This window comes from Phyllobates terribilis, unplaced genomic scaffold (assembly GCF_046119375.1).
Source record: "Phyllobates terribilis strain yellow unplaced genomic scaffold, ASM4611937v1 Scaffold_86__1_contigs__length_6382490, whole genome shotgun sequence".
NCBI classification, from domain to species: domain Eukaryota; kingdom Metazoa; phylum Chordata; class Amphibia; order Anura; family Dendrobatidae; genus Phyllobates; species Phyllobates terribilis.
Window position 1 is genome coordinate 4660592 of NW_027362846.1, and position 21514 is coordinate 4682105.

Consider the following 21514-nt stretch of genomic DNA (forward strand, 5'->3'; position numbering starts at 1 on the left):
GCCTGCCCACCAGAACACTGCGGAACAGTGCAGAGACAAACTGGCCGGAAGGAAACAAAGTGCTCCTGATGTGAGCATTGCATTGCGTATGCCCGGGAAATGAAGTGCCCATCACAGGGCCCTGTGACGTGCAGCGGAGGGGGGGAACATGCTAAATCCACTGATACGAGGGGATTTCTGGGATTACTAATCACATAGGCGGGGATTTCTGAGCAGACGCCAATCTTGTGAAAGCAGATTTTATAAAACTCAATTTCACTGCAAGCAGACCACCTACTCTGGGCAATACAGGTATGTATAGATTTAGTTTTCTATAACCTGTATGCCCATATTAGAGGTCTCATATCTCCCAGGGGGTGACAGATTCCCTTTAAGTCTGCAACATGACATGTGAAATGGGTGGGTTGCAGTTTGAAATATTTGATGGGGACCATTTTTAAGCTTTATAAGATACAGTTTCCCCTCGTTAATAGTGAGATCTTAGTATTATGTATTCATCTATGTACTACAGGTTTGAATTACTGCAAATTATGTACTCCTCCTTGGCTAAAAATACTGCTAAAATTGCTAAGAGGAGTATTGTTACCCCTCCGTAAAATATGTAGCGTGATCTCTGTTAGCGCCTGTCCTATTGAACAGTGGGGGCATCACCAGTTATACCCCCAGCGATAAGCAACTTGTCACTTTACAAAAAAAACAGTAAAAAATGTTTCGTCCTATATGATCTCTACAACTATTCAGGCTGTATGGGTCACATGGAAGGTGAAGTCGCCAAAGAAGGCTCAAATGCACCGAAAAACACTTCTGGAATCTAACACCTTGGCTGCTGAAGACAGAAAAATTGCCAGCAGAGATCTGAACGATTTAGTGCGGGAAGTTGAAAGCTGCTTAATCCACCATTCAGCCTTCACCTGTGAGTCTGAGTCTGAGTGAGTAGTGTGTATTATACTGAGTGAGGGTCCTCATTTTCTGTAGCAGGCTGTGGTGGCCTTAATACTGTGTGATGGGCTGTGGGGGCTATCATACTGTGTGGGCTCTGTGCGGGTGCATGGGAGCCCTCAGTCTGAGCTTCATGGGCACACAGCAGAAAAATTTCCTGAAGATGAGTCAGATAGGGATAAGTAAGTGAGAAATACAGGTCTATTTGATTGCAGACTTGAATTGATATGGTGTTGTGTGCCGGAAGAGAGACATCAGATAGTACTTTGTAAAGAAATGCAAATATATAATGGCATGGGGAATCCGGATTCCAGGCAGGGAACATAGTGGAGATAGAGAGCAGGACAAGGTCCTTAGCTCAGGCCAGGAGGCCTACTTAAACGGAACGGAACTTTGCCCTGAGTGGGCAGAAGGCAAGGAGGCCTAATTAAAGTGTCGCCAAACTCCTACAGAAAGCTGTAGATGCAGTGCTACAGCAAGGAGTGTGTGGCCCTCATCAAATGGACTTTGAGAGTACTAGTGAGGAGTCATACCAATGCACCTCAGCCAGTGAGGTCCTCACAAATGAACTGGGAGCTGAGAGTAGCTCTGAGGGGCTGTAGCAACACATCTCGACCCATATGGTCCCCACAGGAGATGTTTGGTGGAAAGTTGTAGTTGGTAACAAAAGTTATGTGCCACCAACCCTACAAACCATTGAGTTAGACACTCCTAATCAACTCGTTACCTGCATTAAACACAGCTCTCTTACATAGTCACCTGTATAAAAGACTCCTGTCCACAGACTCAATTAATCAGTCAGACTGTAACCTCTACAACATGGGAAAGACCAAAGAGCTTTCTAAGGATGTCAGGGACCTGCACAAAGCTGAAATAGGCTATAGAACCATAAAAAAGATGCTGGGAGAGAAAGAGACAACTGTTGGTGCAATAGTAAGAAAATGGAAGAAATACAAAATGACTGTCAATCGACATCGATCTGGGGCACCATGCAAAATCTCACCTCGTGAGGTATCCTTGATCATGAGGAAGGTGAGAGATCAGCCTAAAACTACACGGAGGGAACTTGTTAATAATCTCAAGGCAGCTGGGGGACCATAGTCACCAAGAAAACCATTGGTAACACATTACGCTTTAAAGGTTTAAAATCCTGCAGTGCCCACAAGGTCCCCCTGCTCAAGAAGGAACATGTGCAGGCCCATCTGAAGTTTGCCAATGAACACCTGGATAATTCTGTGAGTTATTGGTAGAAGGTGCTGTGGTCAGATGAGACAAAAATTGAGCTCTTTGGCATAAACTGAACTCGCCGAGATTGGAGGAAGAGAAATGCTGCCTATGACCCAAAGAACACCATCCACACTGTCAAGCATGGAGGTGGAGGAAACATTATGTTTTGGGGGTGTTTCTCTGCTAAGGGCACAGGACTACTTCACCGCATCAATGGGAGAATGGATGGAGCCATGTACCGTAAAATCCTGAGTGACAACCTCCTTCCCTCCGCCAGGACATTAAAAATGGGTCGAGGCTGGGTCTTCCAGCAAGACAATGACCCAAAACATGCAGCCAAGGGAACAAAGGAGTGACTCTAAAACAAGTACATTAAGGTCATGGAGTGGCCTAGCCAGTCTAAAGACCTTAATCCCATAGAAAACTTATGGAGGGAGTTGAAGCTCCGAGTTGCCAAGCGACAGCCTCAAAATCTTAATGATTTAGAGATGATCTGCAAAGAGGAGTGGACCAAAACTCCTCCTGACATGTGCGCAAACCTCATCATCAACTACAAACAACGTCTGACTGCTGTGCTTGTTTTGGGCTTTGCCACCAAGTATTAAGTGTTATTTGCCAGAGGAATCAAATACTTATTTCTCACTGCAAAATGCAAAAAAAAATTATCTAATTTATACAATGTGATTTTCTTGATTTATTTTGGATATTCTATCTCTCAATGTTAAAATTAACCTACCCTTAAAATTATAGATTGTTCATGTCTTTGTCAGTGGGAAAACTTACAAAAACAGCAAGAGGTCAAATACTTATTTCCTTCACTGTATATGTTTTATTACTAGATGTAAAGAAGAAAACTAAATAATGTAAAATCATAAATCTCCTCATATGTTTCCCTTATTATCTGCGGTAATTGTATTATTACACAGGATTTTTATGATGTTACATCGGCTCATCTTCTTCTCATTCAGGTCTCTACAATATTGGATCCTCTTAGTGAAGATCTTCTATATAAGAGAATTTTCCTGATTTACCCATCAAAGATGGATATGGACAGAGACAAGATGGTGGAGAGGATATTACACCTCACCCTAGAGATCCTCTTCCGGATTACTGCAGAGGTGAGAGATTCTGATGACGTCACATTACATCATTCTTATCTATGGGAATAACAGATGGACAGAACTGGAGAGGTGAGGACTCTGGAAATGTCTGGAGGGAGATTTATTAATGTGTCTCTCCATAACCAGGATTACACAGTAGTGAAGAAGACCTCTAGAGAGCGCTGTCAGGACCCGGTGTCTGAGGGATGGGGAAGACCCCTGAGCCCAATCACGGGGCCTCCACCTCACCCCCTGATACATGAGGACATCAATGACCAGAAGATCCTAGAACTCACCTACAAGATGATTGAGCTGCTGACTGGAGAGGTGACACTGCTGGGAATGCTGGGACATTATACAGTGACGCTATGAAGGGATCGGGAGGGATGACGGTGTCCTTGTATGTGTCAGGTTCCTATAAGGTGTCAGGATGTCGCTGTCTATTTCTCCATGGAGGAGTGGGAGTATTTAGAAGGACACAAAGATCTGTACAAGGACGTCATGATGGAGGTTCCCCAGCCCCTCACATCACCAGGTAATAGACAGGACTAAATACACACGGCCTATAATTATCTGTATGTAAAGAATGAATTCAGCCCCTGTATGTGTTTCCTCCAGATCTATCCAGTAAGAGGACAACACCAGAGAGATGTCCCCGTCCTCTTCTTCCACAGGACTGTAAACAAGAAGACCCCAATGTTCCTCAGGATCATCAGGTAGATGGAGAGAAGGTGTCATGAGATCTCCCCTATGATGTATAGACGGCTGTGAAGGTCTTGTGCTCAGTCTTGTTTTATCCACCAGTATTATATGTTTTATACTTGTGTAATGAGAACGGTGGAGATGACAGGATTAGAGCTGATCATAGATGGGACTTCTCATCTGTCTGTGACTTTTATAATATTTGTTTCAGGGTGAAGATCTGACCCATATTAATACTACAGAGACATATGTGAGGGGTGATGAGCGGTGTAAGGAGGAGATTCCTACATATGACTACCCAGGTGAGTAGTAACCACCAAATGCAGGATCGTATATGAGGGACGTTATATATTCTCAGAATGTTTACAGAGACCTGTTAAATCCATTGGAGTGCATTGCAGTCACAGACACACCTGCGGCTGCAATGCAGCAATGAAGGTAAGCATTGACCTGGTCAGGCTATCTGGCTAAGGCAGATTAGTAAAACCCGGCAGGGCCTTCATTTCTTGGAGGAGGCTACAGGAAGGCAGTGGGGCGGCCTCCTCCCTCCAACCCGGGTTTTCCAGTGGCTCTTGCCACAGGTCATTTAAAAACACTGCATTAAGGATTAGTGTTGTTCAGTGTTGGGACCTGCTAGGTGCATAGCAGGAAAGCTCTGCAGACCTGTGAGTAGCTGGACCCACGACTGGGAAGGCTCTGCCCCCATCAGGCTCTAAGCGGCCTGGAGTGGCCATTGCCCACGTCAACCGTTATTTATGGACTTATGTTAACCCAGCTCCGAACCGGAGGACTTTATGTTTACCCGTAAGTTGCTGGATAAAAGCTGTTTATGTTGGACTTGCTTGGGTCACTGCCTCAGTTACTGCACGGTGTGAACACCGCCGCCTTACAGCTTGATAGAGATTGCGGGCATTGTGACTGAGGCATACCCCACCAGCAGCTGCATGACCTCAATCCGGACTGCCCCCTTTCAGCCCCACCCCGTGGACAAAATGGAGGAGCTGTTAAAGCAGCTGGTACTCTCCCAGCAGCAGCAGCTGCAGTCTCAGCGGCAACAGCAGGAGCAGCACCAGATTCTCCAACGGCAACAGCAGGAGCAGCACCTGAGTTTCCAGCGGCAACAGCAGGAACGGGAGCAACAGCATAATCAGCAGCAGCTACTGTACCAGCAGCAGAAAAAAACAACTGTTGCTGCAACAGATTGCTGCCCTGTGGGAAACGGCCACAACACCGATTACGGAACGTCGAGAGGCCCGGGACAAGGTTCTCTCAGAGTTGAGGAAGATGGGACCGGAGGACGACGTGGAAGCCTTCCTGTCCATCTACGAACGTACAGCAGAGTGGGAAAACCTACCAGCCAGCCAGTGGGCGGAAGTGGTGGCTCCGTTTTTGATCGGCAATGCCCACAAGACCTACTTCAAGCTCAGTCGGGAGGACGCCCAGGACTACCAGAGGCTCAAAGGTGAAATCCTTGCCCGACTGGGGTCAATACATACGTGAGGGCTCAGCGTGTATTTTCATGGGCCTATGTGGAGACCCGACCCGCCCGGTCTCAGGCTTATGACCTTTTGCAGTTGGTCAAGAGGTGACTTTGACTCCAGCCCAGATGGTGGAGACGGTGGTGGTCGACCGGCTGGTGAGGACTCTGCTGGCCGCTATCCAACGTTGGGTGGGGCAAGGGGACCCCGGCACCCTCGACCAGGTGGTCAGCCTGATTGAGCGGTACTCGGCCACTCAGGACTTTATACGGGACTCTGCCCCCTCGCAGCTGTCATGCTGGACCCTGCCAGACCAGGAACCGGGAAAGGGGTCGCGTCCCTCTGCTGAGGATAGTCAGCACCGTACCCGTGCTGAAGGGGAACCGCGGAGTGAGAGTGTCAGGAGACCGGTTCCCTCCAAAAAGGTCACAAGATCTAACAGTACCTCCGCCATTAGGTGCTGGTGGTGTCAGGGGCCGAAACACGTGGTTGCTAACTGCCCCCTGACTACAGAGCCCATGGACTGCGGGTATAACCGCCGGGTCTCACTGTACACCTAGACTGTCTGCTCTGCGAGTGCCGACCCCCCCCCCCGGACAGTGAACCCCAACTGTGCCATGTACTGGTTAATGGGTACCCAATGGAGGCCCTCTTAGACTCAGCGAGCCTAGTGACTTTGGTACATGAGTCGCTGGTGGCAGGAGACCACCCCAGAGAACAGACCGTCGGGGTTGTGTGTATCCATGGGGACCTCCGAGAATACCCAACCGCGGAGGTAGTGTTGTCCACGCCATGTGGGGACACGAAACATGTGGTGGAGGTGGTAAAAACTCTTCCCTATGGGACTTTGTTGGGAAGAGACTTGCCCCTGTTCTGGACTCTGTGGAAAAACAAAAAACACTCTTCACCGGTAAAATTTATTACGGGCGCTGTACCCAAAGAACCCGAGTCAGTGGGTACCTGCCGTAGGGGTGTCCAACCTAGGGACAGAGTGTAACCTCGATAGGTTTACCCTAGAGGTGCTGACAGGAGAGGTCGAGGAGACCCCATTGATCCCCGAGCTGGATGTGTCCCGGGGCACATTTGGGACAGCTCAGCTAAAGGATCCCACCCTGACTTGGGTGCGAAAAAGGGTGTTAGAGGTAAATGGTGTAGCTCAACAGCCCGGTGTAGATATTGGGATTCCACGCATGTTGGTCAATGGTGAGTTGCTCTATAGGGTAGACAAAATCAGGGACGAGGTCGTGGAACAGTTAGTGGTACCTCAGTCATACCGTCGGGCGGTTCTGTAGATGGCACACACACACCTGCTGGGTGGACACTTAAGGGTTAAAAAGATGCAAGAGCGTATCTTGCAGCAGTTCTTTTGGCCGGGGATTTATGAGGAGGTTCAAAAGTACTGCGAATCCTGGCCCGAGTGTCAGCTGACCACACCCACCTCAAGCTCCCGAAACCCATTGGTACCTCCGCCAGTGATAGAGGTACCTTTTGAACGGATTGCAATAGACTTGGTAGGGCCCATTGTAAAATCCGCTCGTGGCCACCAACATATACTTGTGGTCGTTGACTGTGCCTCCCGTTACCCAGAGGCTATACGGCTACACCACACCTCGGCGAAACTGATTGCACAGGAGCTGTTTGCCATGTTCTGTCGCCTTGGACTACCTAAGGAGATTCTGTCGGATCAAGGGACCCCTTTTATGTCCAAGGTGACGAGAGAACTGTGCAAACTGCTAAAAATAAAACAATTGCGCACCTCGGCGTACCACCCTCAAACCGACGGGATAGTAGAACGGTTCGATAAAATCCTCAAGTCCATGTTTAAAAAGGTGGTTTCTAAGGACCGAAGGGATTGGGACATGTTACTACCATATTTGATGTTCGCCGTCCATGAGGTACCCCAGGCTTCCACAGGGTTCTCTCCCTTTTGAGTTATTGTACGGCAGACACCCTAGGGGTCTGTTGGACGTAGCCAAAGAGACGTGGGAAGAAGAGCGGACTCCACATAGGAGTAAAATTGAACACGTGGCTAGTATGCAGGACTGGATTGTGGCGGCCATGCCCATCTTGAAAGAACATCTGTTAGATGCCCAGGCAGCACGGAGGCGCACATATAATAAAAGAGCCACCGACAGGTCTTTTAACAAGGGCGATCGGGTGGTAGTATGCATACCCTCAGCCAGGGGTGTGTCTGGGGGAGAGGTCAGGATAGGTGATGCTCTCACTAAATAGCAGCGACGGGAGGCTCACTCGGTGGTGCAGCAGAATACCGACGTGTTCTCAGTGCTACCGTGTAGGACTGCGGTTCTCCAACGTGACAATGTTACCGAACCTGGGTTAAGGGTACGAATGAGACCGTACCGGGTGCCCGAAGCCCGAAGGCAAGCCGGCACGGCTGAGGTAAAACAAATGCTCCAGTTAGGAGTCATCGAGGAATGCGCGAGTCACCAGGCGGTTTCTGTCATTGCGAAATTTCAGTCTCTCTGTAGAAATCGCAGGCAAACGCGGATGCACTGTCCCGTGTACCCTGTATGGTGACAAATGTTCAACCCCACATGTTTGAACAGAGGGAGGGGGGATATGTGAGGCAGTGACTGGGATCGTATACGAGGGATGTTATATATCCCCAGAATGTGTACAGAGACCTATTAAATCCATTGGAGTGCATTGCATTCACAGACACACCTGCGGCTGCAATGCAGAAATGAAGGTAAGCATTGACCTGGTCAGGCTATCTGGCTAAGGCAGATTAGTAAAACCCGGCAGGGTCTTCATTTCTTGGAGGAGGCTACAGGAAGGTAGTGGGGCGGCCTCCTCCCTCCAACCCGGGTTTTCCAGTGGCTCTTGCCACAGGTCCTTTAAAACCCTGAAGTAAGGATTAGTGTTGTTCAGTGTTGGGACCTGCTAGGAGCATAGCAGGAAAGCTCTGCAGACCTGTGAGTAGCTGAACCCACGCCTGGGAAGGCTCTGCCCTGTCAGGCTCTAAGCGGCCCATCTTGGCCATTGCCTACGGCAACCGTTATTTATGGACTTATGTTAACCCGGCTCCGAACCGGAGGACTTTTCTGTTTAGTTACTCATTTTTTACTGAGGAAGACTGTTGAGTTTGATCATTTCAGTAGATGTTATTGTCTATAATCACATTTTTTGACTACAGTAGTTGGTGCCCAAAATACTCTGATTTAACCCCTTCCCGCACCCAGTTTTTTGTTCCTAATTAGGCCCCATTTTTCAAATCTGACGTGTGTCAATTTATGTGGTGAAAACTCTGGAATTCTTCACAAAGGATTATGGAAAACAAATGGACCTTACAAATTATTTTCCAACTTCTCTTGAGTCTGGCAATCCCCTATATACGGTTGTACCCTACTGTCTGGGCACATGGCAGGTTAAGAAGGGAAGAAGCGCCATTTAGCTATTTGAAAGCAGATCTTGCTGGAATAGTTTGCAGACACAATGTATTGGGGGCACTGTTCATGGTCACCTGGAAGCTCAAAAGATGGCTACCTCGAACAGGCTTGTCACTATCTACTCCGTTTTCCAGATCCCAGGGATTGCCTTGCTCATCACCCTTTAACCCCTCTACATGGATCTGGACTTACACAGAGACCCCCAGGCTTGGGCCACGGTGTTATCTGCTGTTCTGCGGTGTGAGATGAGAACAAGAATAGTCAGGTAGCCGGGTCAGAACAGGAGGGCAGAGAAAATACAAAATCAGAAGACACAAGAGTAGTCCCTAAACGGGCCGGGGTCACAACAGAAACAAATACACAAGCCGGGAGCTGATCACAGAGGACTGAACCAGAGGAGAACAAGGCTGGATCTGGCAGCTTCCGGCAATATGCTTCCAGCTTTAGTAGGGTGCGGTGCTTTCCAATTGGCTGAAGCAGGGAGCAGATTACTCCAGCTGGACAGCACATGCACCCATACTGCCAGACTGGATAGTACTGCTGGTCCCAGGCACCCTAATCTTAGTGACTGGACAGAGCCTGCGCCAGCCAGAGCTTCTGATTCTGATGTCTCCTCCATCACCAGCGCCTCCTGCAGAATGAATAAGGCGGCTCCTGGTGACAGAAGCAGACGTCGCAGGAGCAGATCCAAGAGGAGAATGGGACCCACCATTTGCAGGAGCCCTAATGTGACCAAATTGCCGAAAACCAGAGCAGTAGAAATCCCCATAAAGTGACTCCATTTTGGAAATTATAACCCTCAGTGAATTAATCTATAGGAGCTGTGACTATTTTGACTCCACAGGCACTTTCCAGAAATTAGCACGTAGTGGATGTTGGAGAGTGAAAATTACATAGACCATTTTATTACCCAACACATAGTGCCCAGATTGTGCTCCAGGAGACACACACCGTAAATTAAGTGGGTTCTTCTCACTATAGTAATGCCAAATACATGGAGGCTAAATGTACTTTGGACACACTGCAAGGCTCAGAACGAGGGGGAGATTTGACTTTGGGAGAGTGGATATTGGTGGATTGGTTTATGGAAGCCATGTTACTTATCAAGAGCCTTTGAGCCACTAATAATGTGGAAACCCTCTGTTTTTCCATTGACAGATGATGGGCCTGAGTGGGGACTTGTTGTTTGTGAGATGAGTAGAAATTTTTATTAGTATCATTTTCTCCTACATATCATTGTTTGGTGGCTTTTTATTCCATATTTGGGAGACAGAATGAACAAACAGTTGGACACCACGCTCTACTGGTTCATCCTATGAGGTTTTCTATTAGACTGTGAACTGTCATTGCCTTGGTAAATAATTTAAATTTTTTTGCATAACTTGCCATTTAAGTAGAAATGTTAAACAATATAAAATTGAAGGATATTTTATTCAAAAAATATAATTGTTTTTTTCTTGGCAGATGACTGTACCAGGAGATCAGAGGGACAGCTGACATCTTCAATTTTTAAATCAGATGATCTTGAGATCCCACAGGATACAATTGAAGTGAATGCCATTACTCCAGATATACCATCATCCCTTCACAGCAAAGATCTGTCATCTGATCATTTGAAACAGGTCCTGTCTTCTGATTCATTACCGACTACTAAGGAAAATCAAAGTCACAAAATAAGCATTAAAAAACGAACTGCTCCTAAATCAAAGAAGTCATTTTCACGTTCAGAATATGGAAATAGTTTTCCCCTCGAAATGTCTTTTCTTAAACATCAAAAAATTCACACAGTGGAGAATAGATTTTCTTGTTCTAAGTGTGGGAAATGTTTTAACCAGAAATCAAATCTTGTTATACATCAGAGAACCCACACAGGGGAGAAGCCATTTTCCTGTTCAGAATGTGGGAAATGTTTTAACCAGAAATCAGATCTTGTTGTTCACCAGAGAACTCATACAGGGGAGAAGCCATTTTCCTGTTCAGAATGTGGGAAATGTTTTAACTTGAATTCAAACTTTGTTAAGCATCAGAGAATTCACACGGGGGTGAAGCCTTTTTCATGTTCAGAATGCGGGAAATGTTTTACTGATAAATCTAATCTTATCACACATCAGAGAACTCACACTGGGGAGAAGCCTTTTTCATGTTCAGAATGTGGGAAATGTTTTAACCGGAAATCAACTTTGGTTAAGCACCAGAGAACTCACAGAGGCTAGAAGCCTTTTTGATGTTCTTAAGGTGGGAAATCTTTTACATGGAAATCACTTTTAAATACACATTATAGAAGTCATACAGGCGAGAAGCCTTTTTCATTTTCAGAATGTTGGACATTTTTTAACCAAAAATTACCCATTACACAGTCTCATCCTTCCGCTGGCCCGCCGAGAATAGAACAGCTACGACTTTGGGACTTCCAGAGCCATCTTCCTCAAACAGTGCCCCCCCCCCCCCGCTTTTTGCAGGCCCCCACAAAGAGGAGGTAGCGGCAAGCTTAGGAAGCTGACAGTTCATCGAGATAAAAGGCCAGGAGACCTGTGGGTCCCACCCTGGCCTCTCCAAGAGCTTCCATGAGGCCAGATGACCGGCTGGTCCCAATCTGGCTTCTCCGAATGTCTGCATGGGTTCCAGGCGACCGGAGGGTCCCACCTGGCAACCCCAAACAACATATGCATTAGGGCCAAGTGACTTCATCGTCCCAACCTTGTCTCCCCAAATGTATCCATGTACTCCCTGATGGTCAATGGAGCAGGTCCATATCCTTCCAGTCAGGGCCGTGTACCCTTAGGCCGGAATCATGTAGAATCCAAATCTGTTTCTTTCTGGATGAAGCCATGCTACCAAACTGATGTTCTGAAGAGTCTGACTGATCTTTGATTCTTTCAATTCTGACTGTTACAGAGGCATATGTCCCTTTAAATAGTTACAATCGTCATTTTATGTACAGATCCACAGGTCAAGGATTAGGGAGGGTATTATTCCACAGGGCTCAGGTCTCATTGTTTAAGCATTTAATCAATTTACATAGTTGCAGGGGTCTCTTGTAAATCAGCATCTGGCTAGCTTTAATATAATATATAATTAGCATATTAACAAACATTATTGTTTCAAAACCAAGACAAGTCAACATTCAGATTTATACTCATAATAGTATGTCCTCCTTGACCAGCCACATAAATACACATGCATTCACAAGTCAACACAAACACGATAGTGTATTTCTCTTGGCTTAACAAATCTGGTTGATTAAGAAGATAAGAACCTGTATTGTCACACTTGTCATTCCTCATGTTTAGCCTCCTTAAAATAAAAACACTCATACTCACCTACCGTGGTAGGGCCGTTCCAGCGGTATTGGCACTCACTTTCCCAGGACTGATGTGAGGTTGTTATGATGCGCCCCCTGGGCCGTGTGTGTGTGGGGATACTCGGAACCGGACCTGTTGGGGATGCTGGGGGTTGTAGTCTCCGTGGCGGCGACCCGGTCCGTGCCCAGGGCGGTCAACCCAAATGGCAGTCTATAGGACAGATCGCTGAGGCTGGTGTTGAGGGTGCAGCAGAGGGTAGTATAACTCCCCATGGGAGGCGTATAGCCTCAGGGCAGCGAGTGCGGATGTTGGGGGTGATGGTGCCCGGGAGCAGCAATAACGACACAGAGTCCTGTAATGCATTACAGGGATTTTACTCACAGTTCTTTATCCACGTTACTCCAGCTGGTCATAACGTCCCACGTCGCACTGTGCTCACCAGGTGAGGGGCTCGGCCTACTCCCAGATAACTTTGGAGCATTTCACAAGGCCCCCTTTGTGTGTCCTTTCTCTGGCCTGTCATACCCCACCAGTGACCTCGCTTCTGTCCGGCTGCCTCGGGCCTTCTCGGGTCAACGTTGGTGCCGTTTCCCTGACCATATGTGGTGCCTTCCTAGCGGGTGTAGCGAGGGGCTGCGCCACATAAAATGTCACAGCCTCCGGTTTCTAGCTAAGGGTAGTTCCCCGCCTCCACTAGCTTCGGGGACCAGTCTCCCCCTTTGGCCTGACCCCCCTACGCAGGTAGATTCGGGAGTGCGGTGGCGACTCGCCGGTCCACACCCCTGGGGTCCCTTCGTTCCTTGTTCCTGGAGCCTCCTCCGCTCCTCTTCCTTCCCTCTCCTTCCTCCAGGCTCCGGCCACTCTCTCAGGCCTGCCTGCGGAGCAGAGCTCGGTCTGAGCCTCTGCTCCCTGTCTTCTCCTCTGACTGAACTGACCCAGAACTAAGATGGTGCCCACCTTTTATACCTCCTTCTCAATGCTCCCAGGAACTGCCCTCTCCCTCCTATGCACTACAGGGTCCCCCCTTCCTCGGTGTTCCCTCCCCCCACTCGGGACAGGGACTGTCGTGCTCTACTTGGAGCATATCGGTCGCCCTGCCCCCCGGAAATGTGGTGTAATGCATGCAGGTGTCAGGGTCCTGATCCACACTCCATCCTTACCTGGAAGTGAGATATCGCACATCTGGTTGAGATGCAATACCTCTGTAGCGACCGAACCCTCGGGGCGCTACAGTTACATCACATGAACCCTTCACCCAATCAGTGCCAGTTTCACTGTCCCCTCCTTCGGACGTATTGAAGATTAACAGGAAGCCAGGGCTGTGGCTGCTCTTTGACCTTCTCTTAATCTTGGATTTGTCCAAAGGTGGATACAGTGGCACCAGCACTGATTGAGCGCAGGGCTCACATGACGTAACAACCTCACATGAGCCCGAAACACAAATGCCGATTCCGTATAAAATAAAATGAACCGACTCCGACTCCTAAAATATATAATAAATTGGGTACAGTAGTTCAGTGCGGGATGTGGGGAATATTTTTTTCATAATTTGGGAAAGTTATGAAATGTCCTATAAATGTCTGTCCTATTCCTGATCTAAGGGTCTAGACTTTTTAGCTGAGATGAATCTGTGCTACAGTAAATTTATCACTTAACCCTGCTGTTCTGTTCGGTCAAAAATGACCGAATTTGAAATTTGATATTTTTTAAAATATTCATTATGCGGTTCTGAAACTTGTGGTTAAGTGACTCTTCCTCATTTGAGGGGTTCTTACTGTGGGTAGTAGGTGTTTTTTTTTTTCTTTTTGCTCCACGTTTTTTTTTACACTTGTACTGTTCGGTCAAAAATGACCGATAGCCTTTTATACTAATCTCCAGTAATTTTTTTGAGTATAATAAAGGAGTCATAATCTAATTTTGGACTATACGTATATTGCATCTACTACTATTTATCAATTTATCTAGGTCCTTTTGGTACGTGCAGATTTACGCATACATATTCAAATTACGAGACAGCAGATGGAATCGCTTCCACTATATTTATGTGCAAAAAAATTTCGCTGTATCTGATTTATCCTATTGTTCATATAGAAATAGTTCAATTCAGTTGTCAACAATTCACATTGTAAATGAAAAGATTTTCTTATTTTCCTTGTGTTAGCTGCTTCTATTACTGTGTAATGCGGACCTAATAAATTCTATTTGACAAATGTGTTTGTTGTACTGTGGGCAATCTTATGCTAAAGGGTGGTGTTTTCTCTGATCTTATCAGTAGACAATTACCATACTAGTCTATACAGTTATTTCACTTTCAGTACAGCTGGACAGAACACAGAGAGAGCACATGTATAGACGTCAGAGCTCTGAAAACTCATCTTTACAGGTATGTAGCAGATAAACTATTCTTTTATTCTCAAAGTATTCAATTCTTTTGATTAGATTGTATAGTGTAAAGCAGCAATTTTTTTTTATTTTTCTCAGCCATTGGTTGATTACTGTATCATGATGTAAGACAATGGTCACTGCCTGCTTGTTGAAATAATCCCATCTGGAGCATTAGGGCTGTGTAGACTCAATGTCTGCTTATGAGGAGGATATATTCCCACTGCTGTGATAGAATTGTAGCACCCCGAGGACTCGGCTGCTACAGGAGTATTGCACCTCGAACCAGAGGTGCGGTATTCCACTCCCGGGTAAGGATGGAGTGTGGAGCGGGGCTCAGTTAGCTGCATACACTACACTCACCCCATTTCCGGGGGACAGATCAACGGTACTCCCACCAGATAGATGTGCAGGTACGACAGCGTCTGTCCCTGGCTGGAGTGGGGAGGGGGGAGGAATATCCCAGTGGTGTAGGAGCAGACAGGGGAGGGACTCTGGGCATAGGTAGGAGCCCATTGGGTGCTGGTCACCTGGGCTCGGGTGTCAGAAGGGAGTATATAAGGTGGGCACCATCTTAGGACAGGGTCCAGTCCGGTTCAGTTCAGAGAGGAGCTCAGCCAGAGAGGGCTGACAGGGAGCTGTGGCTCAGTCTGGGCCCAGCTCCAGAGGCAAGCCTGGAGTGGAGACCTGAGACAGCAGAAAGAGAAAGGAGGCAAGAAACACCAGGAAAGGCCCAGAGACGCAAGAGAGGAGGGAACCCTAAGATCCCACGAGATAACGGGTGAAGGGTTGGCAGAACAGGGTGCCGGATCCCAAACTGGTGGAGGCCAATTATCCTTAGCCAGGAACCGGAGGTCGTGGTCAAGTCTTGGCGCGACCCCTCACCATATCCACCAGGAAGGCATACCGTATAGGGTCAGGGAAACCGGGAAAGGTTTCGCCACCAGAAGGCCCGAGGGAGCTGGACAAAGGTGGGTCCCTGGTGGGGACGGCCAGAGAAAGGAAAGAGAGGGAAGCCCTGAACCACACTCCGGAATTGCCTGGGAGTTGACCGAGTCCCTCCCCTGGTGAACGCAGCACGGCTCAGGTGGTCACTCTTGGCCGAAGTGATCTGAACACCAACAGTGAGTAAAGCTTTGGAAACTGCACTTCAAGCCTCTGTGTTTCATCGCCGCACCTGCACCATCAGTACTGGGACACCCACACCATCACTCCCCTCATCATCTCCACAATAGCTGCCCTGAGGCAATACTCCTCCCGTGGGGAGTCATCCCACTCTCAGCTGCGCAAATAACATCAGCCTCAGCGGTCTGCAGTGCAGCGGCGGTCCCCACTGACCGCAATCCACGGGTGGCGTAGTCGAACTCTATAACATCTTATTCTAAGTTCTGCCACTTGGTTTGACACCCTGGGCACGGACCGGGTCACCGCCACGAGGACTACTACCCCTATCAGATCCGGCTCCGGGTATTCCCCGCATGCGCAACGCTGCCCAACATGGCCCAGGGGGAGCGTCAGAATGAGCGCATGCTTATATGGATGGTCTCAAAACGGAAACGATGCGCCTCCTGTGGAACATCAAGTAATCACAAAACAAATGTGATATGTTGCAGTTGTGCAAAGTACTTATGCAAAAGACATGTAAATTATACTTGTGACGAATGTAAACAGTAAATTTAGCACCGTGAACCTTATTTACCATTTTATATAGAAAAAACTGAACTTTTTTTTTTAAGATATATATTTACATACAGTTTGTTATTATAGTTTACAGTTATATAAAGAATATTTTTTTATGCATGAATATTGCAATCAGGCCATGTAACATTTTTTGATGCAAAAAAAAAATAAAAATTTAAGTTTTTGATTTCATTTTTCATTTGTTGATGAACAACCATGTTTACATACAGTATAATAATGCAACAGGTATTCAAATAAAACACTTAAATGAGCTAAAAATCAAGACTTTAATAGACCCAGTTAAAAATGAAGTGAATAGTAGACCCAAACAGAACAGCAGGGTTAATCATGAGCCATGTATCATGGAAGTTGAGGAGTCTGAGTTGGAGGTTTAGCTTACCGACTCCACGGCCCTGATCGCTGCGTTTTCTAGATGTGTTAGCCAACTACAGGCATTTCTAGGTTCCTTTGACAGTAGCTTTTACCACAATATGCTTTCCAGGTTATCCACCCCGTTCCCTCACTTATGTTTCCTTCCTTCGAAGTCCACACCGTTAGACTCTTCAAACCCTTCTCCCTGCGAGTAGTGGTTGTGTATCGCCCTCCAGGCCCCTCCTATCAGTTTCTGGATCACTTTGCCACCTGGCTTCCACACTTCCTATCCAGCGATATTCCCACTCTCATCATGGGGGATTTTAACATGCCCATTGATAAGTCGCATTCCCCATCTGCCTCTCATCTTCTTTCTCTAACCGCCTCATTCGGCCTCTCGCAGCTCACTAACTCTCCTACTCATGAAGATGGGAATACTCTGGACCTGGTCTTCTCACGACTCTGCTAGCTGCATGACTTTACTACCATTCTCTGACCACAACCTTCTTTCCTTCTCCGTCAAGAATGGTCTACTCACCCGGGACACCCCCACTTACCATACATACACAAATCTATGTGCCATTAATACCCAGTAGCTTATGAACAATCTACAGTCATCTTTAGCTCCCATCCTCTCCCTCTCCTGTCCAGACTCATTGCAGAGTGCCCTGGATGAAGCAGCACCTGCTACACGCAGAATGACCCGGCGTAGACGGCAGCCCTAGCACACGATGCAAACACGTTTTCTCTAGCGCTGCTCAAGATGTGCTGAGCGTCTGTGGAGAAAATCACTTTCGGCAGAAGACTTCATCCACTATAAGTTCATGCTCAAAACATATAACTCTGCTCTCCATGTGGCTATTCAACTTACCACTCTCGACATATCTCTAGTCAACAATCCTAACGACTGTTTGAAACCTTCCTCTCCCTCCTGAGCCCTACAGTACAGACCCCCGTCACCAACCTAAACGCTGATGATTTGGCCACTTATTTCCTATAAAAAAATCAATCATCCGTCAAGACACTTTTGCACAATCCCCTCAGGGTCTGGATCCCCTTCCCTCCCGCACCTCAAGTTCACTTTCCATCTTTGAGCCGGTCACAGAAGATGAAGTGACCAGACTCCTTGCTTCTTCTTGCCCTACAACCTGCAACAGTGACCCTATTCCCTCACATCTCCTTCAGTCCCTTTCCCCAGCTGTCACTACCTACCTAACCAAAATATTTGGTGATTGTTCCTGGGTAGAAAGATGTGGAGGAGAAAGGGAAGGAGAGCGCTACTTAAGCGTAGTAAGTAGAGAATAAAAAAATCTGTAATGCTCACCTGAGCAAGTTGTGCTGATAGGCACAACTCTATTTGAGGAATTTGTCCATTATTAAGGTTCTCAGACCACGGTTTGCAGCTCTTCCATAGACGGTGGTGGTATATTTGTCCTACCCAACAGACAGGCACCATGTGAACAAATAGAGACAAATAAATTCTGGAGGCACTCCCGTGGAAGAAAGAGTAACCAAAAAATTGCTGAATCCTCCAAATATGGTGCAATCACATGGAGGATATTCCACAAGGAATTAATATTCATAGGTTTATTAAGAAATCATAAAACCATGAATACACATAAGGGACATGGATATACAAAAAAGGGGAGGGAAAAGGGGGTCTTTAAAAGGATCACACAATGCGTTTCTGCTCATAGAGCCTTCATCAGGTGTGTATGAGACCTTGGGTTTGACTGAACTGTTATGCCCAGCATCTTTACTTGTGGGAGGGGTCACCCTCAGAGGTAACACCCAACTCAAATCTACTCCTCTCTGTTGTGGAGTCTGGAGTCTATATGTGGACTTCTATATACATATATTTCTTACCAATAATGTGAGATGCCATTGTTCAAATTTTAAAAATCATCACCTAGCTAAGAGCTGGAAGCCGATGTTAACAAAATGACTATGTTGTAAAAATCTGTGATTATCTGCTGTGTGGAGTTTCTACAAGAAATCTAAAAATTGATTTAGGGAGGCATTTGATGTGATGGGAAGCAATAAAAGATAAACTTTTTGAAAAACATTTAAAAAAAATCTGGGAAAAAAATACAGGAGAAAAAAAAAAAGCGTCCCAGACGAGACACATAGAAGCATGCACGCTCCTGGAGTCTCCGCCGCAGTCCGCGGAATGGCCCCGAACTGGAGCGGTGGGTGTTATTGTGATACAAATTGTAGTGTGATGTGTCAAATTGCTTATATTTTCTCTTTGGGTTGTTCCCCATATGTATATATACGGATTGGATCTCGTATAGAATATGATGCATGAGCATCTGTTGGATAATAATTGGGGCATGTGTTAATAAAAGTGAAGTAAAGTGATTTGATGGTGTAATTTCGGTTGCCACATGAATTTTGGATCTACATTGATTAAAATATGTGTATGTACTGGTGATGAATTGCATGTAAATGGGTTAATTGTGGGGTGGGGGTGGGGGTAAAAACCAATAATCTGTGTTAGGTTTTAAAGTGTTCAGCTAGAAAATCTATTCACTTTCTACTCGTGACATTTTTCTAATCATCTCCACACCAGTCCTTTTGAACTGTTTGAATACCCCACATAGTTGTACTTTTTAGGGACCCCCCATGTTTGACTGCTTAGTTTTTAGAGAGCAGATGTCCCTCAAACCTTTTTGAAATATTTCGTACATGCTCACGTATTCTTTTAGTGTTTTTAGTGAGAGTTCTTTTTGTACGACCAATATACAGTTATATGAAAAAGTTTGGGCACCCCTATTTAAGCTTAAGATTATGTTTTATAAAAATTGGTGTTTTTGCAACAGCTATTTCAGTCTGTTCTTCCATTTCCTTACTATGTTCCTCACAGTGGAAACTGACAGGTTAAATCTCTGAGACAGCTTTTTGTATCCTTCCCCTGAACAACTATGTTGAATAATCTTTGTTTTCAGATCATTTGATAGTTGTTTTGAGGAGCCCATGATGCCACTCTTCAGAGGAGATTCAAACAGGAGAACAACTTGCAAGTGGCCACTTTAAGTAGCTTTTCTCATGATTGCATACACCTGGCTATGAAGTTCAAAGCTCAATGAGGTTACAAAACGAAAAAAAGTGCTTTAGTAAGTCAGTAAAAAGTAGGTAGGAGTATTTAAAACAAGAAAATGATAAGTGTGCCCATACTTGTGCACCTGTCAAATTTTGTTTGAATGCAGATTGCACATTTTCTGTTAGTACAATAAACCTCATTTCAAGGCAGAAACATTACTGTGTCCAACAGTTATTACATATATCAAACTGAAATAGCTGTTGCAAAAACACCAATTTTTATAAAACAGGAGTCCTGAGGAGATAATTTGCATATTCCCACTGCATTTTGGGGTAAGTGAAGAGTCTCCGCGAGCTCAAAGAACACTGGATTTTGGCTGTTGGAGCTGAAAAGAGGACATCGGTAAACCAGGGGAGGAGTCCTGAGGAGATAATTTGCATATTCCCACTGCATTTTGGGGTAAGTGAAGAGTCTCCGCGAGCTCAAAGAACACTGGATTTTGGCTGTTGGAGCTGAAAAGAGGACATCGGTAAACCAGGGGAGGAGTCCTGAGGAGATAATTTGCATATTCCCACTGCATTTTGGGGTAAGTGAAGAGTCTCCGCGAGCTCAAAGAACACTGGATTTTTGGCTGTTGGAGCTGAAAAGAGGACATCGGTAAACCAGGGGAGGAGTCCTGAGGAGATAATTTGCATATTCCCACTGCATTTTGGGGTAAGTGAAGAGTCTCCGCGAGCTCAAAGAACACTGGATTTTGGCTGTTGGAGCTGAAAAGAGGACATCGGTAAACCAGGGGAGGAGTCCTGAGGAGATAATTTGCATATTCCCACTGCATTTTGGGGTAAGTGAAGAGTCAAAGAACACTGGATTTTGGCTGTTGGAGCTGAAAAGAGGACATCGGTAAACCGCATTTTGAAGCTTTTTTTTTAAGCCTTTTTCACTGTTTTCAGAACATTAACAATAAGAACATGGAAGAGTCCAGGAGCCATTTGGTGAGCTGCATATCCTGCTACATGTTCACAGACTTGCCAGTGGAAAAGCCAAACTTCACATGCCAGAAATGCAAGCTTGTGTCCCTGTTGGAGGAAAAGTTGCGAAATCTAGAAGAGAGGTTAACTACCTTGAAAATCATTAAGGAAGGTGAAGAGTTCTTAGACAGAGCAGAATTATCTCTTCATGATTCAGAAAGAGAAGAAATTCGAACTGCACCTGACGAAACAGAGGAATGGAAGCATGTGACCCAGAGAAGCAGGAGGATCGAGAGGCAGTCAGCACCCATACTGCTCAGGAACCAGTACCAGGCTCTCACGCAGGAGAACCATGAAGAAATACAGCAAAATAAGACTTTGCCAGCAATGAATAACCTTGTAAGCCCTCAGAATCCTCCTGGATGGAGAAAGAAGAATGTTGTGAAGAAAAAACGGAGAGTGGTGGTCATGGGGGATTCCCTGTTAAGAGGAACAGAGGCCGCTATCTGCAGACCAGACATAACCTCAAGAGAAATGTGCTGTCTTCCAGGAGCAAAAATTAAAGATGTGTCGGACAGGATATCAAGACTCTTCAGACCTACAGATCACTACCCATTCCTGCTAATACATGTGGGGACAAATGACACCGCAAGAAAGGACCTGGAAACCATCTGCAGTGACTTTGAAGACTTAGGCAAGAAAGTGAAAGAATTGGGAGCGCAGGTGGTCTTCTCATCCATCCTCCCAGTGGATGGCCATGGAACAATGAGGTGGAATAAGATTCTACAGGTGAACAACTGGCTACGTCGATGGTGCCGTCAACAAGGATTTGGATTTCTGGATCACGGAATGAATTACCTATACGATGGACTACTTGCTAGAGATGGGGTGCACCTTACGAAGACTGGAAA

The 21514-nt window shown here is 46.2% G+C and overlaps 1 protein-coding gene across 1 annotated transcript; it reads left to right on the forward strand.

The window, feature by feature from the left end:
* The first annotated feature begins 720 nt into the window (after positions 1-720).
* Positions 721-13574, forward strand: LOC141197712 (zinc finger protein 75D-like). The gene is made up of 6 exons (XM_073662798.1): positions 721-867; positions 3678-3801; positions 3885-3982; positions 4180-4270; positions 10837-10898; positions 13524-13574. Exons 1-6 carry the CDS (start codon positions 721-723, stop codon positions 13572-13574), a joined length of 573 nt encoding a protein of 190 aa, XP_073518899.1.
* Positions 13575-21514: the final 7940 nt, after the last annotated feature.